Consider the following 25,959-nt stretch of genomic DNA (forward strand, 5'->3'; position numbering starts at 1 on the left):
ACATGTCCTCAAGATAACACAATGGAGCCCCTCTCTTAGACACTGAGTCACACAAAATTATTATATTGTAGGCAGGTGGTTTTACGATGAAATCAAATATCCAAAGATTCTTCAAGGATACTTTTATGCTCTTCATGTCTAATAACCAAGTGAGCAGGTTGTACCATTTATTTTATTTATAGTTTCATTCATGGCACATTTAATGTGGAATGTAAGCAAATCAGTTGACTTCAAAATACATAATATTGTCACTAACAATGGTCTAGTTTGTTTACAGTAATGCATAACTCTCAAATGAATGTTGGCATTAACACAAGGGAGAAAGGGATGTACTGTATCCCTAAATGAAATATCTATAATCAAGAGCAGAAAACTACGTTTTATCATTGACAGATGACAAGGAAATACAATATAAAACAGCATGCCATATATTAACCATGAACCTTTATAGAACACATGGCAAATAATCTCTGGTACACAATAAATAAGCACATGCAGTACTGTAGCTGCCTTTATCTGATTTAAACAGTCAATGTCACTTCCTTCAGTAAGTTATCAATTATCAATAATATCATTATTATGAATTAAATAATCGTAGGAAACCAAACCTTTCTTGTATCACATCTTACTGTACATAAAACAAAAACCATAACCGTAATACAAAATCACAAAACAGTTTGTCACATTTTACTGTTTCATGAAGGTACTATGACATTTATGAAACTGCATTGAAACTTTTAAAAATGCTCATCCAGCCTGGTCTTTAATCAGGTAAAATAGTATGTGATCTTTGCATTAGGCTACTAGGCAAACTACAGGTGAAACTCAGCTGTCCATGCAAAGAGGGATTGGAGATTGTGCTGAAACGTTCAGACGTAGGACTGAAGGTTCGTGAAGCGAGGAGATTTCATTTGCAGGAAATGAGCTGGAACGTTGGACACATAGGAGTTCTTTCTCTGTGCTTTTTCGGAGCTGTTTATGTGCTGCAGGGATTAGTCTCTGTAGCAGGGCGTTCGTTGTCTCCCCTGGAAGGTCCACTGTGCTACAGGTGTGCCTGTGCCATCACACTGACAACAGAGCGCATGCCTTGGCATCTCAATGGGGGACAGGATTGGATACGTTGATGATATGTCAAGATCAAGCTTCGCCCGCATGGGTCCACTTCACCTTTCCACTGTAGCCTCAGGAATGTTCAATGCAGGGTGAATACAGGGCCAACTGCAACGCAATCATCATAGCCATCATCATTACTATCATCACTGCCGCTGGTGAAGGATAGGGTACACTAGCTGATGAATTCCACTGGACTCATCATGTTTATTTATTTATTTTTTTCCTGTAGCCCCTGAACCCCATCTCACTAGTCCAACAGATATGTTCCCTAGAAGCCAGTCCCTACTCCCCCCCCCCCCCCCCCACACACACACACTGTACCCACCTAAATGGCAGCTGTGGCAGGGAATATGTGGGTGATCTATGGATCGGATCATAAGCACAGTCTGTGACCCGGGGGGTGTTGGTGGCGTTTGAGTGCTTCTGAAATAACCTCCCCTGCTGGGGCGGGTACTCCCCCAGTTTCAACACGCAGTGTGCCCTGCCCGTCCGGCTGCCTGGGCCTTATGTCCCTCTCTGCATTGCTGCCCAGTAAAAATAGCAGTGATCAATGTGTCTGGGGTAGGGTGCGATAAAGAGCTGAGCATATGTGCTTTATGTAACAAGTGGTGCAGGTCGGCCTTTAAATGAACGTCCAGCCAGGACGGAAGGAGGAACCCATATCCATTTAGAAGTTTCTTCTTTCGTGCAGCTAAGTTCAGTAGATACAGACATAAAAAACTCCCTAAAAAAAGGTGGTAGACTAATATGATGGGAGGAAGAACACTTGCCTCACGTCAAATGTCACGCCCAGCGTCGTATAGCATTGATTTCGGCCTGAAACACAACAAGTGTTTCAACACAACATTTGGCACACAACATTCAGCTACTAATTAACTCTGGTTTACGTTCGCGGCAAAACCAGATCCTGAACTAGAATGTTTCTCAATTTAAATGAGCATAGATAAAGGGTCTTGCCAAATGATATACAATTAAAGAATGAATCATAAAAGACATAAACAACACGTGATCACCAATAAACTAGTGACCTGTTCTGAACTGACTTATTATACCAGAACACATGTCAGTCTGCGGACAGTAAATGGGTCACCTCTCTGTAGGGCCAGGCTTTGTCGGCTGTTCCAGCTCCAGCCTTTAGGGTTGGAAGAGAACAGCTTGATAGTGGCATTTACAACAAATGTGATACCGTACATCTGAACCAGGTCCAGGTTTAGTACATAAACGTGTTTTTAAAAACCTCCTTACCGTGCTCTTATCTTCTCGTCGTCGTACCTGATGAAAAAGGCCAACGTTTTATTTTGTGACTCACTACATTCCACCGACTAACTATAACTTATCATTTCTAATTGTCAACATTTGGTATTGTAATTCATGGTCTACATATGAACTTAAAATATGCAGGTACTATTTCAAACGAATATATATCGCTATTGACCTGGTTAGGTTTGGCAAAGGCATAATTTTCTGGAGATGACATTGCTTTACTGTTACTAGTGTTAACTGTCTTATTAGTGACCTCTGGGGGCTGTGAGGACTTACTGCAGCACACCCACCGGAATCTGCACGTGTTCCATCGGGACGATCTGACTCAGTTCCTCCAGGGTCTGAACATACCGGATCTTATCCATGAACTTCACACTACAGACGGGCAACAGCAACACCCCACAGTCACTACCAGATAGCTACTGTATGGCTCAGTGGTATAGATCTAGAGGTCTGCAGATCAAGACGTCTTAGGTTCAAATCCCCCGCGTGTTTCTCTTTGGATAAAGACGTCCGATGAATTGATACATGACATGATGGAATTGCCCCGATCAGATTCGAGGTTTTCAAACGGAACAGAAGCCGTGAGAAAATAATGGACGTTTCACTTTTGTTTCTTTCAGGCTTCTCCCCAGCCTTCTAATTCCTCATGGAGTGTGATGTGTCATGGATCTTCGTTCCATGGTGGATTCCCGATGGACCTTACCTGATGAAAGGTCTGGAGAGGGCCAGAACGGTACGTATGAACCAGGAGGCATGAACGATGATCAGACACTTCAGATTTTTCCTCAGCCTACAGAGAAGAGCCGGACCCAAAGCAACATTTCACATTGAGCAGCTCTTCAACTTTCTCATTAGTCATTAGTAATAGAAGTCATGCTATATGATGCAATATTGTCCTGTTATTAAGTTAGCTTGTTAGTCGTGCTACTTGATCATGCTACTTTAGAACAGTAAACGGGCCACATTTCAAGCAGTTATTCCTCCCACATATATGGTACAGGGTGACATAATCGATCGAGAGCACCTATAGAGCTATCGACTGACAACTGTGGAGATGAAAAAGCCATTGGCAATTGCTGATTGGTTATCCAGTGTCTTACCTCCTGTCAATCATCTGGTAGCATCTCCTTAGCCAGCTGATGCCAGGCATCCTTCTGCGAGGCGTGGCTCCATTCAGGTAGATGATCATGTAGTCCTCAGCTACCAGAAGCTCCAGGCTACTGATCACATACCTGAGATACACACACAAATATGAACACACACAAACACATACTTTCGGTACAGAAAATATGGTTCTGACTTTACAGTTGATATACTACTGATCTTATGTATTACAAAACAAATTCTGTAAATTCTAATTGAATTGTGATTGTAATAGACGGTGTCAATATCCTGATCAAGCAGTTAAAATCAAAGCATAGAAAAGGCAACTAAACTGTTGGAAAGGTTTAGCAAATGTGTTTAATATATTATAATATAATATAGAGGTTCTTACAGGAAAAGGTTCTCCATGATGTAGGTATAGTCCTCACAACTGCTGTCAGGGAGATAGCAGGCAGCAAACACTATGATGGCATTCAGCCCCTCTCCATAGTAACCTGAGAGAGAGAGAGAGAGAGAGAGAGAGAGAGAGAGAGAGAGAGAGAGAGAGAGAAGAGAAAGAGAGAGAGAGAGGATAGAGAGAGGGGATAGAGAGAGTTCAATATTGTACCTTTGATGATATTATTGTTCCACATCTTAAAAAATCTAAACCTATGTACACACACGTCCACACACACACACACGTGCACGTCTTCTAACCTCCGTGCGTGACCACCCTCAGGTAGGGCCTGATGACCTGCATGTCTATCCTCTGCTCCTGGTCCCCGATGACCACGGTCCTCCAAAGGCGTTCAGCGCTGTCCTCCTCTTCGTGGTCACCGGGTAGACTCTTGGCACTCGCCACCGGGGTGTCATCTAACAAAATAATACGGTAATAAGGTATGGTAGCCTCCCATTTATAATTAATCAATTATCAATTACGGTAGCCTAAAACATTATGTTATGCAACAAATCCAATATATTGCAAAATGTAAGTATAATATAAAGATATAATATTGACTATCTGAATATATTTACTTGTGAATATGCTAAATACATTGTATAAAACATTTGTATAAAACAATTGTTTTATACTGCTCCCTCAGAGTCCCCTTTGTCTAACCTTCCCACTCCAACTCGTTGCTGTTGTTGATAAATTCAAGCGAGTCATTGTCGTCAGGGGTCTCGATGTCATCCACGTTGATGTCCAGGTCATCGGGCGTTTCCAGGAAGTCATCTGAGAGCACCGATCCCTCACTCTGGTCTAGGGACAAGTTCATCTCCGGAGCCACAAGCGTACGGCGTTTGCAATGGGCGGCAGACTCACCCACATTCAGAGTGGTGGGCGGAGCTAGAAGTAGGAAACTATCTTGACAAAAAGTCCTTGACCACACTTTATATTAAAGTCTACCCCCGCAGATTTTTTAATTAAAAAACATTTGGGGGGTTTCTGCAATATGGGGTTGCTTGGGATGTATTTAGATTTTATTTAAAAAATCTTTGCTTTCTGTTCTTGTAGAGACCCACAGACAGCATTATTAACTTGTTTTTCCGGTGCCATTGTACATGATAGGATGCAGTGGTTTAAAACTAATGTGTCAATAAAGCCCTTCAAGGAATAAGTAGTTTAAACAAACTGGACAAATAATAAATAAATATACATTTATGGCATTGATTTATAGAATGAATGAATCCCTTCCTTCCTCCATTCATTCGTTCATTTAATGGTTATTGTACTCAACCAATCTGTCATTTGGATACAGCAGTCAGGATGTACTGTACGTACCGACTTTGTGGTCAGTGAGACCACAGTGGTTCTCCAGTTCCCCCTCTTCTGGCAGAGGCCTACACAGAACACACAACCAGAGAACCCTGTCAGAAACCACTCCGTTCCCAAATGTTTGCCTGAAGGTATTTGGTATAGCTTTTAATGGTATTAAATCAATTGATGTCTATTAGGACTCATTACAAGTTTTTTTTTCTTTCTGAAAATAAAGTATTCAATCAATCTTGACCATTAAGAGGCTTCTGCCTTGGGGCTTCCTTTGTTCTCTATAAAAGAGTGACAGAGTATGTTTTTAGTGTCTAAAACAAACACCAGTAATGAATGCTTTCTCAGGATGTTTCATGATAATACATGGGGATTATAAGGGGCAGTGAAGAGACAGAAGGAGCTGGAAGCTGTATTTTAAATACTAGCCTGCCTCAGTCTTGACAGACTTGTGCAGTAAAAGCCACATCAATGCCTGTGCAATAGCTATGATTATACCCGTGTCAGTGTCTTTATGCAGACAAATAAGAGAGAAAGAGGGGTAAAAGAGGAGGAAGAAAGAGTATACTGAGTGGTGGTGAAGGAAGGAAAAATATGGAACCCTACACAAACAGGGCCACCACTGAACTGCATGAAATATTCATGTATTGGTACTAAATTACTGCACATACTGTAGCTCTATAGAAGTAATGAACTAATGTATTAGTAGATTGTAATTATGATGTAATGATTTAACTTTACAAACATAGCCATTTTAACCAGATTGACTCTGCAAATAAAGTGTTACCAAACTACTTAATGAAACAATGTACTTTTCTGTAGTTTTTCAAGACTTGTTTATCTTTGTGAGCCCATAGACAATAGAACAAGTGGGCAAACTCAATGTGATTTTAGAGCTCTGATTGAGGACTACTTGACTGGATCCTGGTCTGCAACATAGTGAGACAGGAGACCGTCTAGCCCACCTGGGGAAGTCTTCATCCTGCCACTCGTCCTTCACCTCCATATTGTCCATGCGGAAAGTCACCTCCGCTGAGCACATCCTCCAACCAAAAGGACAGGTCAGAGGTCGCTGCAGATGACATAAACGTCACAATCATCACCTGGATCAGTGAAACTGGTAATAATATTATTAAGAATAATAAACACAAACCAAAGAGTTGATAACACTACAATAACACAATGTATACCTATAACCTGATGGAGGATGTGAAACCAAACACATTTGAGCAAAACAAGGAGTGGTTTGATGATGGGTTTTTGCTGTCTGCAAGGGTCTACACATACATGTTAGCATTATATTGCTCATCATGTCTTTCAGGCTTAAAAAAAAAAGAAGGCTACTCTTAACTCCATTTCACAATTAAATAAGGGTATCTGACACGCATCCATGTAAACACAAACACAGCCATAGCTTAACCAACGGATGACATCATGAAATCCTCAAGCTATGAGTATGCCTTTCTCTGAGCAGAGTGACGTCATGTCATCTAAGAGCTGGGCGCCCCGCTCTCAACTGTGTGTGGCGTGCTGTCATGCGAACAACATATCAAGCGTGACTGAGGAGTGAACATCATGTGTGTATCGCATGTGAGAAATGTTTGAGTGTATCGCATGTGAAAATTTTTGAGTGTATGTGTGTGGGAGGGGTGGAATGTGTGTGTGTGCGTGTGTGTCTGTGCTTCCACCACTAATTAGGTCAAGCATTATACAAGTGCAGACCTTTGCCGAGTCCATTTGTCCAGTGGCATGGCAGTGATGTTTTTTACCCTGGCAAGGGTGCCCATGTGTAACAAATCTGCAAATGGTGACTAAGAGGACCCTAATGCCCTTGGGCCCTTTCTGGTGGAGAGGAAGTTTGCTTACAGAGCAACTGGAAAAAAATACAATGTGTCACGTTACTCTTTCATTTCCTCTCTTTCTCTTGTAAACATAGAACTTCTCCTCCATAGAACATGTAGTAATCCCTTGTTTATTAGGGCTGAACCAACAAATTCACACTGAAGCAGAAGATTAGTGTGTGCTGCTGTCTGTGCAGATGTCATTGGCCATGGCTCCAGCTGCTCACACAAGGTTGGGACAGACATACAGACAGACAGACAGACAGACAGACCGACAGACAGACAGGCCTCACTAACGAGTCAGCAGCACGTGTTCACCAGGCTTCAGCTCCAGATGGTGACCAGTCCCCTCGTTCTCCCGCCCGACCAGCTCACATGCTTCCCATTCTATTCGGCGCCTGATGAACGCTCATGTTTAACATCAGGCGCATTGTGCCTCAAAGCTACAGGGATTTTTTGATACACCACTCAATAGAAACATTGATCTGACTATAATTTGGCTATAGAAACAGGGATGTGGAGACGATGATATCAGGCAGGAGTTTAACGATGATGGATTCATTAGATGGTGACATCATACTCTGGATATTGTGGTACCAGTTTACAGACATAGATTTTAGATTTGTCTGTGACTAATCAAGACATACACGTTATGTGTTTGATTCATTTGAGATATGTGCTCAATCTATGTGTAATGTTCTTCTCAGGTCATGTAATAGATTTATGGATATCTGATGATGAAAAGTGTACAGTTGTTGTTGCTGTACAGGTAATATGTGGATATGTTTATATGAGATAAGATATTGACGTCAAGTTATAAAGATGCAGGGATATAGACATGTTGATACTTGGCTGCTCAATTCATAGCACGTTACCTTCAAAAGTATATGCCGCACATTCAGTACGCTAATGTCAAGTTATGTTGATGTCATGATATGAAGATGCTGATTGTTGGTTTCAGACATGTTCTATGCTGTATATGTTTGTGTATGCAGTATGTTAATATCAGGTTGTGTTGATGTCAGGTCTAAGAGATCAGGTGAGCAGTTGGCTGTGTCCTTGATCAGAATGTACACAGTAAGCTAGAGGCTGGAAGTCAGGCTGATGAAGTATTCTGCGTAGGAGGATACTGACTCCAATATCCTGCTAAAGAATCCCCCAGCTTGACAGATAGAGAAAGACACTGTCGTTGTAATTTTAACCACATTAGATGAATTAAATGTCAGACACACGATAGACTAAGACCGAGAGAAGTCTGTGAGCATCACTCACAAGCACATCATCTCTGTCGCCCCTAAGCCCTCACCTGCTGTTTGTCAGAAGAAGGGCACCGCTAAAAGCCATTCCGAAATCCTGTTTACAAAGGACCACAAACATAAAATGCAGTGACTCAAATACTCACGTGCAATGTACTTCACTCCGTGCAGTAGCTGATAGTTGTCTTCTTGTTTTGAGTCAGAGAATTCCTACTCAGGGGAGTCGAGGTAGATCTGGGACATCTTTTCATCCGTAGGTGAGACTTGTTGACTGCCTTGTGGGCTCAGCATCAGCTCCAGCTGTAAACCAAACAAAAGCAAAGAGAATCCTGGTCTTTGCGGTTCCGAAGGAGACTGGGACGGTACGAGCTGCGATCGGGCGAAAGAGCTCTGGGTCGAAAACAACCCTCACAAACACGGTTTCTGTCTCAGCTGGATTCCTGCATTCCTCCCACCGTTAGTTTTGAACAATGGATAATCCTCGCCATGTTATTAAGTTGTCTGCTGATCTGTTTGCGCGCATTCATTTAGGCCAGGGTCTGGTATCCATCCTCTTCTCTCATTTTCGCCCTCTCTTCACCAGATTAGTGCCATCACCCCCTTGCTCTAATCCTGCTCTGATGATGATATCACTCTGGGAGCCGACTGTTATGTAATTTCATCTGCAGTCCTTTTCTCTTGGATGCTTTTCTCTGTGTGTGTGTGTGTGTTTATGGTGCAGTATATTATCTGGGCTACCACTGGATCAAGTGTTTAGTTTGCCTTTCTGAATGCAATGACTGTGGCGTGTGTCCTGGTGCGTTCCTGCATGTGTCCCTCTCAAGCTGTTAAACGTGAACCGTTCTCCCTTGGCCATGGTTCCCTGGCAACATCATCTCTCTCTTTCTCTCTCTCGCTCTCTGCTCTACTCTTCCAGTAGCTCTCATTCTCTCTCTTTGATAAACTCCTCCTCATAATTCCCTCTCCCTGTTCTCTCACTCTGTCTGTGACGCGTGAGTCCCTCCCCCTCCTGCTTCTCCACACACAGCTGCACTAGGCTCTGGGCAGTGTCAGCAAACAGAGAGCATCATCCCTCTGGCGCTGTGCTTCCCCCTGTAGACCAGCCAGTGTTTTTTTCTGATTGGCTAGTTGGCAGAGTGAAATGCATTATGGGGTGTGTTTACATCGTTCTATTAATAACATCACTCTGCACATTTCCATGCTCCGTCTAAGCAGCAGCTTGTAAAAGCTTTTGCCCCACATAGAAATAGTGGTGAACAATGATGACTACAAAATATCATTAGGCATATAGTATGGACATTTTTTTTAAAGGAAAACCTAAATGGATTAACTATTATATTTATAGATATAGTAAATTACATGATTAATAATTTTGAGATTGTCCATGGTCATAATGTTTTGAAAAATACTTATTTTGAATTTGATGTTCTGGGGTTGGAGTTTTTCAGTTTTTTGGGATGGTTATCTAACTACGGTATACAGGCAAGACATGTCTGTGTGTGGGTATCTGTGTGTAGGCATCTGTCTTCTCTAAACCTCACACAGTATTGTATTTTCTATTATTATACAGTTCTACCACAAGATGGTGTAAGAGAGCGTACTGCTGTGGTCCAAACATGCAACACCACGAATCTGCTCACCTCTTAAACGCCATCAGGTGGGGTCAAAGGGTAGGCCCAGGGGGCCCCATGTAAAGGTCCGGGGGGGACCCATGTTCAGTAACGTTGCCCCACCCCCCAAAAGAAAATCCCACTCCCCCCACTCCGTTGATAAGTTAACTCGCACTCACAATTGAACTCCCCCCCCTTTAATAATTTGACTCCTGCTGCTCCTGGCTGCCCTGGGAGGCAGGAGCAGCAGGATGGGTCAAATGTGGCAGTTGAATTTTGGCTCTGGACGCTCCAGCATGCATGTGTGTGTGCCAAAATTGAAGTCATTTATAAAAGTTTCTCTTTCTCCTCGTCTGGTTTGGTAGCCTAAATGTTGGACAAACTGAAAACAGGTCCTTTTCTAAGAAGATAAGCTGCAACCTGCCCTCACCTGTCATGCAGTAGTGTAAGTCTCTTGGCACTACAAAAAAAGGTCATCTTTCCTGGGTGTGTGTTTTTCAACCCACAAAGCGTCCATGCTACACGGTATTATATGAAAGACGTAGACGACAAGACAGAATTTGAAGATGGTGATGTTTGCCACAACTAAATAAATAAAAGTAATTTAACTTTAATCCCAAAATAATTCCAAATCTTGTGAATCCACTCTGGCTCTTGTCACATTTAAGGGACTATGCTAATACGTTAAGCTAAAGTCAATGGGCTGGAAAGGTCTCCTGAGGATATCTGACAGCTTTAAGTACACCTTGCAATGTTCCTTGTTAAGACCAAGCCAATTTGCATTAAGGTGTGTCTTAAGTCTCATAAGACTCATGAGATCGCACTTACGAGAATTCTAAAATCAGGACTCTTAATTCTCGTGAGTGTGATCTTATGAGTGTTTGTGTCTGTTAATTTGTCCGTTTAGGGGTAATCGCTCTAACCACTCTAGGTGTGAACGAACATCATTATCCAAGTTCACTGGGAGTCACAAACCAAGGAGGCTAGGCTGTGAGAGGGGAAGATACTCCTTCTCTCTTAGCACCAGTTGGCACATTACAATGCTGCTTCTACTGATATAACACTGTATGTACAGGAGCTACTACGGTAATACAGCACCTACTGTATTTACACATAAAAATGGGACCTGTCCGACCTGTGTTTGTAGATTGCCACAGTCAATTGTTGCCCTGTTCTTGTGGGTTTCATACAGCTTAGCCTTCATTAAACAATTCAGAGATCTCCAATCTTAAGAACTCACAAGATTATTTTGTGAATGATGCATCCTGTTTCAATTTCATTCAAATACTTTTTTTCATTGTTTCATGTAGTAGGCTACTGTTGCACTGTAAGAGGTGTAAGAGCACCTGCAGGCTTCAGAGGGGTTGGTGTATACAAGTCTATGGGCTTTCAGTGGGACCTTGTTACAAGGTGAAAGGCTCCCATTGTCAGTAGGCTATAATGAGCTAAGCCCTTGAGCGGTTTTAATCTAGCCAGAATATATTGACACCCGCAGCCCCTCACCTTGACAGAGACAATAGACAGAGGTGTCAATGGTGTCTGGGGATATTATTTAACAAGGTTGGACTCCTGGAATACCTTCAAATTGCTGTAAATATCCCAGCATTGCCATCTTCCAAAAAGTCTCCTTCTGGCTCTCCATTTGAGGTTCTCCTGACCCTAAACTGGTGCCCTGCGGCACCCCCTCACTCTCCTCCACAGTGTTGCCTCTACACCAGAACACCAGCAGCCATGACATTCCTCATGAAGCACATGTTGGGGGACAAGTTAAAAAATATGAAAGGCGGAGGAGGAGGAGGAGAGGAGGGTGACAGCACTGCGGCTGCAGACGGCAAGGAGACTCCAGCATCCAAAGGCATGTCCCGAGAGGAGTTTGAGGAGTATCAGAAGCAACTGGTGGAGGAGAAGTGAGTAGGCAGATGTTTAGGGGTTCAAGTGAATGGAATATAAAGGGTTGCTGTATATGCATTTGCATATCAAGTATTGCCGTTTAATCCAATTACTCAAATACATAAGCTACACAAGTCCTGCAAGGTAAAGATATTACTGTAAAATATATCCCAAAACCTGAATTGTCCCAGAACTTGGATTGCCAGAATGTGTAACAGGTTGAGAATGCTGAAAAGGTAAACACATGTTTACAGCTTTATACGACATGTGTGACAGAAACCAATGTATCAGCTCCAAACAACTACGAAGTCCATCCTGGCAGTGTTTATAAAGTTAAACACGCTAGGCAGTTACCGTAAAGTAGCCTCCACATTGGAATAGGGGTGTGAGGTGACCTGCTGTATGTTATACAAACAGACAATTAGTGACTGTGATTAGCATTGTTTCTAATGTTGTAAGGTAAGAAGTGTGTATTGGGGTGGGGGCACAAAATTGACAAATATTTAGGTTTCAGGCATGGCTGCTAATCTTATGAGTATGTGTATGTGAATGCACAAATATGAATTGGGTATTACTTTGAATGTGTGTGAATATTTGCTAGTGAATGTATATGCATTTGTTTGCATGTGTGCATGAGAGTTTGGATGATGTACAGTTAGATGGCTTACATGGTACAGTCACTGGGAGCTACAGTCAAAGTTAAAATTAGCCTGAGAAGGAGATTAGGGTCTATCTGTCAGTCTGGCTAACAACAACTGTTAAGATTCTGCGTAGGAGGCAAAAGACCATTTGAGGTGACACCAATCGGACAGTGGATGAGTTATCAAGCTCCTCCCCTTTTGCCATGGTGACTTGCCATGCACAGTCTGAATCAGTGGACCCATACTACACAGTACATCGTGTCCAGATTCAGATTGTTAAACAATTATTACAATTATATTTATAACAGTAGGATCCTTGAGAAAAAAGGGATTGATAAAGTGCATGCATGGTTTACTATGATCTTTTAAAAGGATTAGCAGGCTATATGTGAGATGGATATTTTAAAGGACGACATACAATTGTTTTGTTTGACAAACTTCATTAATATACAAATGCTAAGAGTTGTATGATTTAAGAAACATCAAGAGTTTAATGTATTGTAACATTATTTAATAGTTTATTAATTATTACCTACATTTGACTGAGTGGGATTATATCACTGTTCATTAAATGTAATTAAAGTGACAGCATTTAGCATTACAGCATTTTGTTTGTATATTATCTTTATATAACCAGTGCAGTATAAAGGACAGAAATATATCCTAGACGCCTCTATAGAGCTACTGTATCTACTGTAGTGCAATCAACCATGGTACTGTAATGAAGTCTAATCCAAAGTGGCCTTGATCAACCATGGCACCTTCAATAGAAGTGTAATAATATTAGCTCACACACCAATTATTTGATTTGCAGTGCATATATAAAAGCCAGTTCACCGCATGGAATATTTTCCTTGAAGATCCACATGACAGTGAGATTAAACTGCTCAGAAAACAATGGACTTTCTTGGAATGCTCAGTTGCAAACCACCTGTTCTCTTGTCCAGCTTCCAACCTCCAGTGACCCTTTAATGCATGGTCCTTCTGTTCGGGGCTGGACACTTGAGGTCTTCAAACATGACCAGAGCAGGGGTACCAACATTTCTGTATTCATGTTACTGTTTTTCATTAGGCTTTATACAGCACATACATTTATGAGTCATTATTTATATTTTAAGGCCTGAATCCACCATTAAAATAAAAGCATGTAACACATGAATGTACAGAATACTAAATAAGCAAGACAATACTACATGTTTAATATAGACCACTATCTAACAAACAACACTATCAATATACAAATAAATGAAGAGTCTTTCACTTAATTTTTTTAAATTAATTTCATTTCATTCATTTTGAACCAATGCAGTTGTATCATTCATCTATTTATTTTATGTAATAAGTGCATGTATTTATTTTGAATGTATCTGAAATACCAATCAAAAAAATGCATGCAACAATTTATTGATGTGTAGGTCATTGGTGACTTTTTAATCCGAGTACTTTTCCCCTCCAGGATTCAGCGAGATCAGGATTTTGCTGTTAAAAAGGCTGAGAGGGCCAATCTCAGGGTAGCTCTGAGAGACAAGTATCGCCTCCCAGAGGTAATTGTTTCCCATTTATGAACACAACTCTTTTGACTGCACAACGTCCAATTACAAAAATCTTCCTTTATTAAAATGTACTTGATTCCGTACTTTTATAAATCTGCAGTTTGTCTAGTGGTTAACAAGCATGCCTTCTTTTTCAAAGTCAGTTATCTGGCTATGTGTTCTCAATCTCCCCAAAATAATGTATCCTTGTATTTTTTCTGTTGTGTATATTTAGTTGTGTGGATATCATAACTACAGATGCATTGAACCTCATTTTCTCGCTCTCAGAGCGGTCAAGACGATGCAACCATCCAGATGGCGGGAGATGATATTGACCTTCCAGAGGATCTTGCCAAGATGGTAGAAGAGGATGAAGAAGAGGAGGAGATCAATGACTCACTCCTGGGCAATCTTCAAAACATGGACATGGATGCAATAAGAATCAAAGCTCAGACCACTATGACAGAGGTGAAGCAGGCAGCAGAGGAGAAGTGTGTTGTCATGTGATTATTCACAGGATTCCTCTTCCACAAATGGACTTCAGCCACACGTCAAAATCCAAGTCACCAAAATATCGAATTCATAGTTTTAAATACAGATGTTACATGTGTCGTTAGATCACTGCTTCAAGATCTCCCAAATGCAACATAACAAAGCTACCAAATATTTTTGATATAGATATCCCAATTAAGTCAGTACTTAACAACACTGACGATATCGTCTTTGTGTATTCTGGAAACACATTCTCCATAAACAGAGGTTCACACAGATCAATTACACTATAAATTCTTTGATTTCAAAAACTTTTTTATTCTGCGAATACACAGTTAATAATTTAAAAATGATTTAAATTACCCAAGAAGGGGTAAAGGTTTTGCATCTAGAGGAACAGTGACTCCTCATTGATGGTACACATTTTATTATTAATATCTGCCTGTGATTGTATTAGTAACAAAATGATATACATATATATAAAAAACAGTTGCCACTGTGAATACAGTTCAACAAGTGTAATTACATTTAATGAACAGTGATATAATCCCACTCAGTCAAATGTAGGTAATAATTAATAAACTATTAAATAATGTTACAATACATTAAACTCTTGATGTTTCTTAAATCATACAACTCTTAGCATTTGTATATTAATGAAGTTTGTCAAACAAAACAATTGTATGTCGTCCTTTAAAATATCCATCTCACATATAGCCTGCTAATCCTTTTAAAAGATCATAGTAAACCATGCATGCACTTTATCAATCCCTTTTTTCTCAAGGATCCTACTGTTATAAATATAATTGTAATAATTGTTTAACAATCTGAATCTGGACACGATGTACTGTGTAGTATGGGTCCACTGATTCAGACTGTGCATGGCAAGTCACCATGGCAAAAGGGGAGGAGCTTGATAACTCATCCACTGTCCGATTGGTGTCACCTCAAATGGTCTTTTTCCTCCTACGCAGAATCTTAACAGTTGTTGTTAGCCAGACTGACAGATAGACCCTAATCTCCTTCTCAGGCTAATTTTAACTTTGACTGTAGCTCCCAGTGACTGTACCATGTAAGCCATCTAACTGTACATCATCCAAACTCTCATGCACACATGCAAACAAATGCATATACATTCACTAGCAAATATTCACACACATTCAAAGTAATACCCAATTCATATTTGTGCATTCACATACACATACTCATAAGATTGGCAGCCATGCCTGAAACCTAAACATTTGTCAATTTTGTGGGAGTCAGGTGGCTGAGCGGTTAGGGAAGCGGGCTTGTAATCAGAAGGTTGCCAGTTCGATTCCCGGCCGTGACGATGTGTCCTTGGGCAAGGCACTTCACCCTACTTGCCTCGGGGGAATGTCCCTGTACTTACTGTAAGTCGCTCTAGATAAGAGCGTCTGCTAAATGACTAAATGTAAATGTGTGTTAATTGTATTGCACTTACTTGTGTATTTATAATACAATGCAGTTGTGTCATGTAGTGTGTTGTGTGTGCATGTATTTATTTTGAATGTATCTAAAATACCAATCTCATCTCAGATTATCCATTTCACAATTCAATTGCAATTATTTGAGAGCTCTACTATATTGCATCTGATTATATCTCGTTATATATTTGTGTTTACATTGCAGTGTCTAAATTGACCAAATTGATCACTTCCTCTTTGGGGATTGAGAAATATTTTTGAGAGGGATAACTGTGTATTTTTTGTCACCTACAGCTATTTCGTACCAGAATTGACTTTATTTAAGTTGAGCGGGTGGTGGGGTTTCAGGGTTATCTGGTTGGTGACTGTTGTGACTGAAACTAAAAGATGACATGCCAAAGTAATTCACAGTTTCCTAAAGTAGCCAGGGACTGTGGATTACATGTTACTGTAAGAAAACAAATCACCAATGAAAACTTTGTCTAAAAAGTTTCCTTAGGAGTAAAATGTTTATATATAAAATAAATAATTTGCTCATGATTAGTTTGTGGATGAGAACTTGATAGATATATTTATTTCTGTAACCCCCAAAAGCTAATCAGAATGGCATTCACATTATTCTTTCGGGGGTTTCAGAGACAATCACATTTATGAAATAAATGGATAGGAAAAGCATTTTAAAGGATTTACACCTACCACAATGCGTATCACATTTATATAAATGTAGCCATTCATTTCAACACTTCTACTCAGTAGTAGCAATTGCAACAATAAAAAATCCTAACACAATCATACGCATACATTAAATTAGATCTGTAGTCAGAAGCTTGAAGCCAGATACATTTAATTGCAGAAGATCAAAGAACTAGATCTAGCCTACAACAAGTTAGGTCAATTAGTACATGTCACTTGGTCAATTGCATTAAGTATGTACATGACCACGTCTGGACTCAAATGTTTTGGAGAATGATTGATAAAATAGCTGTACTGATCTGTCTGATTTGGGTTTGAAAGTAAAATTGTTACACAAGTACTATAGGTTTGCTATTGTATTTGTAGCTGGGTCAAAACTAATGTACACAAATTACCAGGTTAACAAGATTCTGCGTCATGTCATTATTTGGTTCCATGTAGCCAGGTTTTGCAGAGGTTGCTGGAGAGGGCTGCTGTGTAACAGGTCTATGTAATAAATGAATAAATAAACAAATATGTTGTGTAAAGATGTATTTGGCTTTGAATACTTGTTATTCCCTATGAATTTGGAGGATAGTCAGTAGTGCAGAATAGCTATTTGAATCTGAAGGCAGGAACAGAAGGGGTTGACTGTAAGCACTCAGGAAGCTTGCAACAATTATCCTGAATGAAGCAGAGAATGAAGCAGGGAATGCGCTTACAGGTCGTCAGGTAACCAAACTTAAAGTCACATGAACAACAATGTTGACAGAATTACACTCTGTTCTCAGAGGTTCAAGTAAATGATATAATATACGGATTTACCTGTACATGGCTCTACAGGTAATGCTATTCAACAGAATATGATAATGCAGTTAAAATGTTAAGTGACTGTTTAACAAATACATAGGCTAAATAAAGTAAAATACAGGCAGTACACACTGTACAGTCCATAAGCCTACGTTTAATAATACATATATACATACATACAATACATACATACTTATATGAACAATGGGGTGAAAGAGACAGTGGTTGAACATGAGACATGAAAGGAGATGAGTTCCAGAGTATCATATAACTTAGACAAACACATTACATGTTAAGTTTCTTAGCCTTTTACCCTTCCTTTCAATCTTCTCTCCATCTCCCCCTCTCTGCTCCCCATCCCCCTTTCCCCTTGTTAGCTGACACAGCACCTTCACGCGTTAGCCGCTTTCTTCCTAATAGGATCTCCCAGACTTAAATTGTCATCTGATAAAACTAAGAAGCTTGATAGCTACGCTGTACCCTCTTAACCAATTTGTACCCAATTAGGATAATGAGGAAACAGGCAAAGTACAGCCTTAATATATTAACTTTGTAAAATGATTATTACTTGACTTAACAAATGCCGATGTTAAAACATTACTTCGCTAAATACATTTTAGGCTTTAGATTAGTGTTTATGACTGTTTTCATCTCTTTACCAGAACAATATTTGTTTTTATTTGACTGTCAAACTGTATCTCAGATTAAGGGATTCTGTGTAATTTATACAAATGCAGGTGCAACTTGTACATGTTATTTGCAGTCAATTACAGGTTGCATGTTGTTATAGATAATCCAACAAGGATCCATAGAGTTGTTTAGTTCTCAAGTTTGCATGCTGATTTAAAAATAAATTGACATATTACAAAAATAATCAAAACAGTCAAACTAAATGCACTGTTTATAAAGACACAAAAGCACATGCACTCTTCTAGGATGTTGCCAGAAAAACTCTTAACTCTTCACTTCATAACCTGTAGATCTCCATATAATGTGGTTTAGTACATCTGAGAACATCTAATCATCATCCCATCTAACTGGCCTCTGCAGATTCTGCAGCCAAGAAGAATCACCTTACTAAGACAATTACAGTGGTCTTAATTAAAAACATACAGCGTATAACACAAAGCCACACTTTGCCTTTCCCAATTTTTTAAAACTGCTCCCCAATGACCGGGCCTGGAGCCATAGTATACAACTATGTCAATTATTGATGATATTGGTATTTGTAAAGTGTGTGTTTACACATGATGTACTATATACTGTAAGCCTCTGTGGTATTTCCATACTGCCAACACGGAACAACATATGGATAGTACACATGCTAAAGGTGCACCACTTAAGTCATTTATTTGAACGAAGATTATCACCCATATCCACGACTAAGACTGTAAGAGGCTGGCCATCAGTCACTGGGTGGCTTGGCAAAAAGATAATTCCATCTTGGAAAAACAAATGCAGTCAGGTGTTTTCCCTCTCAGTCTGAGCTTTAGCAAAGCTTTTGATTCTTGAAGAACTGATGTTGTTGTACACATCATGGAGGATTGTTTTGCCTTTGCTTTCTCCCAAGGCTCTGTATTTATTGTTTTAAATGGGCCATCTGCCACGATGTATAAAGTGAGAAACAGAATCAGATTATTTGCCCAAAGGAATTTCTGGCATGCCATGAACTACTTGCCACGTAGTTTGGTTACATTTGCTCAATATCAAGTCCAATCATTCATAAGTGCAATACATATAATGACATATAAGATATTCAATTAGTCAATATCAGTCAAAATGTCAAATGTCACCCAACCCTGTTCATACCTTTCCAATGAAGCTGTTTCTGAAACCCAGGAGCTACTTTAACTTATCTTTAGACAGATGAGGTCAGAGGAAATCTCCAGTGAAGTCTTTAGGCTCATTAATGTGAGGGTTGATCTCTGTGACACTTAGCTTCCCTAGCTTTGGGGTGGCCAGCTGTCCGCAGGGAAACGTATCTAGTCAGTAGAAAAAGGGCCTGCCAATTCCACTTGTGCCAAGGAGTCGATCCAAGCCCTGGACTGATATAGAGAGATTACTGTGCAGTGTCTCAGGAGAAGAGTCATATCAATGTCAAACGCGTCAACAGGTGTCATGTGAGAAATAAATAGTATTATGTAAATATGGAATTCCCTGATCTGCATAGCTTTTTTGTTGTAAGAATGCATATTACCCTTATGCATCAAACAATTGATGACTCACCTGGTGTGACCTACTTAACATGTTTCAGGCATAATGATTCAATGGACCTAGTGGAGTAATTGTCTGGATTTAAATAATTACTTTATCTGTTTACATGTTTTCAGTATTTAGAGTTAAATCTGTAATTACAAATTGGATTCACAGCCTTGACATTCTATTAGGTGACCATCTTAATTGTTTGTAATTTTAGTATATTGACACTAGTCAACAAACTTTTGTTTGTTACTTTAAATTGTCCGTGAAATAACAAAAAATAAATAAAATGGAAAACCAAAATGGAAAAGTACCACATTTAATTCACATATTTCTAAGGATATCAATGTTCTATTGCATATTATAATCCTTTAAACATACAGTACATTCACATATTTCATTGCTTTTTTCACAGTTCTTTCCCACTTACATTTCAAAAGGACATGTTTGAATTCAGATTTTTCGTGAACACTTCAGTGTGTGCAACCATTAGTGTTTAGCTAAAGCCAATCTCTGTGTCTTGTCTCTCATATATTGTCTATAATGAAGGGATTAGCAAAAACTCTAAGTGAAAGCCATTATCTTTTAGACAATAGTTTTTTGAAAGAAAGTTTTGTCAAGGCTTCATTAGCAATGGCCTCCCTCTGTGGGCTGAATGCAGGCCACATTTGGAGCAATTACTTGACCAGAAAACAACTGTCAATCATTCTTAAAGGGGAAGGATTCCAATTATTAAACCTCTTAAATCCTTTCTTTTTACTTCAATTCTTTTACAAGCCCCTGTGCTCTGCACAATTAAAGAAGGGTTTATTCAAGAGAGAGAACATTCATTTTCCTGTTACATTGAGTTTCAGTTGTTGTTGCTTTGCTCACTTGTGTGCTTAGGATTTCAAGGACTTATAGCCCGAGAGAGGAGTATATGCTGAGCGGAAGTGTCTTCGCTGTCATTCGCCTACTTCAGAGATAGAAGCAACATGTGTGCGGTATATAGCCTTAAGCAAACTTAAAAGAGGTAGGAATTTTTACATTCATCCATATTTAAATTTTCATCACATTCAAATTAAGTTGGTTATTTTAGTTGTAATGTGTCAATCAAAATTATCGTATTTTTTCTTTGGTTTGTTTTGACCCAGATGTCTAAAAGTTGCTAAAAGTTGTGCAATTGAAGGGTTTCATTTCATCTCCTTAATCAGGAGTCAAAAAGTATTTCCCATTTTTTGTTGAACATTTTAATCAATAGGAACAACTAGTTTCAGCTTTAAATGCTGCAGAATTTTAATTTATATTTAATATATATTAGTAAGTAAAGTAATGTGTAATGAGTCACAGTAGGAATTTATGTTTAAAATATTGTCGATTCAAACTAGAAAACTTTATATTGATTTCTTTCTTTGGGTTTCCATAGTGAGAATGAGATGGCATGATTTTAAGAAAATCTTATATCGTCCAAGATCCTTTGTAATATACATGCAGATCTTGACTTAAATTCTGTCATTTTATTATTTTTTCCCTACAGAGTAAAAAATAAAAATGTAGCCAAAAAAGTGGCTGTGCAATGCATGCATCTTGTCTAGATGTATTTAGATTCCTTTTTTCAGGAAGATTTGATGGTATTATCATCTTTTTGGGGCATTTAAAACTGGGAACCAGTTCTGTTGCAACACCATAACTCAATTTGAACAGAGCGAGTTTAGGCAATAATTGGGAGAAAGTGATGATCTAATTTTCTTTCTCTCTTCATTTTGCAGACTGGAAATTCATCCCTACAAGAGGGGTAGCCGAGAGACGCAAACCTACAACCCTCCCCTCTCATGCTCTTTCCTAATCCTTACGAATGTAAGGAGTGACCACTTGGTCAGTTGCTATCACGTGTTGTACCTGGTGGGGTTTCCGCTGAAAGAAGAGAGAGAGCGTGTGAGAGAGAAACTAATAGGGTTCGGATGCATTTGTCAATGGGTACCTTGGGAATGGTGGATGATGGCTGCCTGTCACCAGACAATTATGACATGGTAAAAGAAGGGGCGTCCAGTGGAGGAGGCCGTGTCCACAGCATTGATGTCATCCTAGGCTTCAATAAGGACCAGGACCCTTTACTCAACACTGTGGGGGATGTAAGGGGCCAAAAAGTGGACAGTGGGGAGCTGGAGGACCAGGGGAAGCAGGTCCCGTCCAATCCCTATGGACATCTTCCCAGCCTGGTCGATAGCACACAGAACTTAACCTTTCATGGTGAGTCCTCCGGTCATAATTCATTCATTCAGAAACAACACCATTTGGAATGTTGAGTTTGTTGCTGTCTGATGTTTGGCATTGTAATATGAGTTGCTAAGTTTCAAAGGCAAGTTTGCAAGTTGCAAGTTTAGTCTTGGTTTGGTAGAAGTGAGTGCCAAATGTTAGTATTAGAACCAGGTCAGGGATTTCAATTGCATCAATTTATATTATACTATACTATATGATAGTATTATACTATTAGGGTCAAGGTTATTGTGGAATTCATGTTTAATACATGATCAGAAGCAAATAAGAAATGGCTGGATTACTTGAGGAATTATTGAAAAGTTTACTTATTCACTCCAAAGCCAGTGATTGGACTATTCCAAATTGATTAACAAGGCACACATGGATCATTTACACTTCAATCCTTCCTAGAAAAGACAGGCTGGATAGACTTTACCCAACAAAGTATTTGGCTAGATTAAGGTTTGTAATGTGGAGACTTTGAGGATTGCAGGCAGCATCTGTTTCTGTGAGATTACCGACATCCCAGAATGCAGAGAAAGACGTTTGTCAGTATAGAAGGTTGGCTGGGCTGCATCGTGTGTTCACTTTCACAAATGAGACTGATTAGATGGAAAAGCATTGACTAACATTTTAGAATTTCTTGAAATAAGTGCAACTGCAGGTTTGTATCTTAAGACAATCTGTCTTGTGTTTCTTTTGAAAGTAAAGAATTTACTTTCAAAATTATAATTCAAATAATACTTTCAAATAATAATTTGACCGATATTTGAGCTGAACAACTTGCTGTTTGAAGTTGTTTGCGTTTAGCAGGCGCTGTCCGATGTGCTGAAAAGTTATAACTTCTTTGACTAACTGGTGTGTAGAACCCTACCAAACTTTGTTAGCATAAGTCCATACTTCCATTATGTCTCTTGCCAATGTCTCTAATGTTGGCTTCCTTAACAACTGAAGCAGTTAATTTGTTTTCAACACAATAGCAACAGATATGGTAGTTGTCCAATTTGAGTGGTACCCGTTTCACTTTCTCCCACCAGAGTCGAGCCTTTTCTCCAGTGACAAGTGCGAGGGAGAAATGAGTGACCTGCAGAAAGAGGTGGACAGCGACTGCAAGTCTCCAGAGCCGCCCGAGGAAGACAATCCCAAGAAGAAGCACAGACGGAACCGCACCACCTTCACCACATACCAGCTCCATGAGCTGGAGAGAGCATTCGAGAAATCCCACTATCCTGACGTATACAGCCGTGAGGAGCTGGCCATGAAGGTCAACCTGCCAGAGGTCCGTGTGCAGGTATGAGGCTCTCATTATCCAATAACTAGCCTAAATATCAGTCATATGATATGTAGTCTGTAAAGCTCTGTGTCTTGGTGGTATGGATTTTTTTTGTGGAATCCACTTGCAAATGCATCTGATACGCTCCATGACGATCTTCCCTAGGTGTGGTTCCAGAACCGCAGGGCCAAATGGCGACGTCAGGAGAAGATGGACACCAGCAGCATGAAGCTCCACGACTCGCCAATGCTGTCTTTCAATCGACCCCCCATGTCCTCCAATGTAGGCCCGATGAGCAACACCCTACCCCTGGATCCCTGGTTGACCTCGCCAATGCCCAGCGGCCCCCCCATGCACAGTATCCCAGGGTTCATGGGGCCTGGGCAGGGTCTACAACCTACCTACACCAGCCATGGCTTCCTCAATACACCCCCGGGCATGGTCCAAGGTATGCAATCCATGCCCCCTCCACCCTATCAATGTCCCTCCAACTTCAGTGATAAGTTCCCCATGGAGGACGTGGACCAGAGGAGCTCCAGCATTGCAGCATTGCGGATGAAGGCCAAAGAGCACATTCAATCCATGGATAAAACGTGGCAACATATGTGATTGAATGGCTGCAGCGAGGCGGAAGGATATATCATGGAGACACTGTGAGGATATTAACAGTGATACAAGTGAATGTACTGTATGTTTACAAACGACCTCTGGATCTCATGTTCCAATGGAGGATGCAAAGCACACTGAAAGCTCATTGAATGACTCTGGGAGATGAGGACACCTTTACTTTTTTTTGTCTTGGGTCTGACTGTGCGTATAAAGGACATGGATGTTTTGTTTCATGAAGGGCCAGTGAAACTATCATTTTCTTGTTGTTTTATTCTATAAATGATTTACACTCTTGCTCCAATTTTTTACTGTAACACAAAAGTTTTTTTTTAAAGAACACATCACTGACAAAGTGTCACCAACAATGTTATGTAGTAAATCTCTGCATATCAAAACAAATATCATTTTGACATTACAATCTTTTTCAAGGAAGTGAAGCCAAATCTAAGTAATCGCATCTAGTTGATGCAGATGGTAGAGATGGTGCCAAGCATGTCCATGTTCGATGAAAGGCATCTGTCATCTGTCATGCCAGGTAAGTTAGGAAGACAAGGATACCTCTAAACTCCTAGATGAAGCCTTGAAAATGACTGGTTTATAGACATAATTTATAGGCAGCTGCACTCAGATGCAATTTAGTCAATGGGTTCCCACTCCTTTGCTAAGATTTGTTACTTTTTGGCTGATATGATGCAATGTATCATGCAACAGCTTGCCAAACAGGCAAGTTGATTTGTTGTAGTAATTTCTGTCTTTGTTGTGAAAAAATAAATAGACACGGGCATGACTTTTTACAAATGTTTATTTTTTAAGTTACGAGACTCAAAGAACGTGGCGGTTGTTGATGGAGTTCAAAGTCAGATGGTGTTCACTGTGTATGTGTGTGTGTGTGTGTGTGGGGGTAGGGGGGGGGGTGTGTAGCAGCCTGATGTGTCACTAAACTGGGTCGATTCATTGTTAAGCGCTATTGATTATATTCCTTTGTCTATGGTTGTTGAAAGAAAATGGTCAAAGGCTCTAACAGGCATAAAAAATGACAGACCTTTGGGCTTAGACCTTAAAACATGACATCATTTGTCATTCAAAACTGAATAGAGTATTCCTAAGATACACGTACATGTTACCTCAATAGTTTCCTTCACAAAAATTGCATTTTTGTAGCTTTGTAAAGGAATATGTTAGAATGTCATCTATAAACAATACACTTAACTGCAGTTCTACAATTGAGCATTTCTTTCCATTCTTAAATGGTGACAGTTTAGATCTAAATAACAATAGCATCAATATTCAGCATCCTTTTTGATTCAGGTTCACTCCAGTGCATCAAAAAGCCAAAGAATTCAAATAGAAAATATGATTTACGGTGGGTGAGAAAATATTTCATAAACAATGACAAAATTATGTTTTTTTAATTGATTGACTTTGTTGAGAAAATAAGCCAATCTTTGTACACTGTGTTATATTATTGAAAGTATTTCTATGTTTAGTTGTTTGTTATGCAGTTGCTGTGTTATCACAAACCTACAGAATGTTGCACACTTCCATGTTCCATGTGCAAATGGTAATAAAGATACAATAGAAACACTAAGATGGTTAAAGCTTGTAAGTTTCCCTCTGACCACTATGCATTACTGACCCACGACATGACTTAATGCTGTTAATGAGAACCGGCGTACAATGGGCCAATGTAAGCGCTCACAGAGAGAGATCTGGGGGTGACCTGTTGTTCCTGGGCTCTGTGTTCCTCCAGGCCTGTGGAGTCCTGCCAGGCTGTTAGGCAGATGAGGCTCCACTCCATCAGGCCTCACCAGGGGTGTCAGAAGGCCCTGAACACAGGCCTGGCCTGGCCTTCTAATTGCCCTGAGGACGCACTAAAGTGTCCTGTGTGGGCCAGCCAATCCTCTGTGCATTGTGTGTGTGTGCGTATGTGTACGTGTGTGTGTGTGTGTGTGTAGGAGGGCAGATGGGACACTTGGAGGACCCCATCTGGGTCAACGACATGCCAAAGTGATCAATGCTGTAGGATGATATGGAACTGAGATATTGAATTTGGGCTTACCACCTGTCTGACTATCCTGAGAATTTGGACATCTTGTGACAGTTGTTTCTAATAAGAAGGACCTGTCACACATACAGCACAGCAGGTCAGGGAGAGGTCTCGGGGAGCTTATAGGTGAGGCCGTGACTGGCTAATAGCCTGGTGTGATTGAGTATGGAGCGT

The 25,959-nt window shown here is 40.1% G+C and overlaps 3 protein-coding genes across 3 annotated transcripts; 2 read left to right on the forward strand and 1 right to left on the reverse strand.

The window, feature by feature from the left end:
- Window positions 1-1,883: 1,883 nt before the first annotated feature.
- atcayb (ATCAY kinesin light chain interacting caytaxin b) lies at window positions 1,884-6,272 on the reverse strand. The gene is made up of 11 exons (XM_067253095.1): window positions 6,196-6,272; window positions 5,246-5,304; window positions 4,583-4,810; window positions 4,180-4,335; window positions 3,875-3,977; window positions 3,480-3,611; window positions 3,083-3,169; window positions 2,653-2,751; window positions 2,359-2,385; window positions 2,204-2,245; window positions 1,884-1,929 (listed from the first exon to the last, which is right to left on the reverse strand). The coding sequence occupies exons 1-11, from the start codon at window positions 6,270-6,272 to the stop codon at window positions 1,890-1,892; spliced, it is 1,050 nt and encodes a 349-aa protein (XP_067109196.1). The 3' UTR covers window positions 1,884-1,889.
- A 5,396-nt stretch (window positions 6,273-11,668) lies between these two features.
- cplx4c (complexin 4c) lies at window positions 11,669-14,557 on the forward strand. Its single transcript, XM_067253820.1, has 3 exons — window positions 11,669-11,844; window positions 13,925-14,012; window positions 14,289-14,557. The coding sequence occupies exons 1-3, from the start codon at window positions 11,669-11,671 to the stop codon at window positions 14,505-14,507; spliced, it is 483 nt and encodes a 160-aa protein (XP_067109921.1). The 3' UTR covers window positions 14,508-14,557.
- A 7,001-nt stretch (window positions 14,558-21,558) lies between these two features.
- On the forward strand, window positions 21,559-23,738 carry rx2 (retinal homeobox gene 2). The gene is made up of 3 exons (XM_067253727.1): window positions 21,559-21,847; window positions 22,894-23,147; window positions 23,295-23,738. Exons 1-3 carry the CDS (start codon window positions 21,559-21,561, stop codon window positions 23,736-23,738), a joined length of 987 nt encoding a protein of 328 aa, XP_067109828.1.
- Window positions 23,739-25,959: the final 2,221 nt, after the last annotated feature.

Source organism: Osmerus mordax, chromosome 16 (assembly GCF_038355195.1).
Source record: "Osmerus mordax isolate fOsmMor3 chromosome 16, fOsmMor3.pri, whole genome shotgun sequence".
NCBI classification, from domain to species: Eukaryota; Metazoa; Chordata; class Actinopteri; order Osmeriformes; family Osmeridae; genus Osmerus; species Osmerus mordax.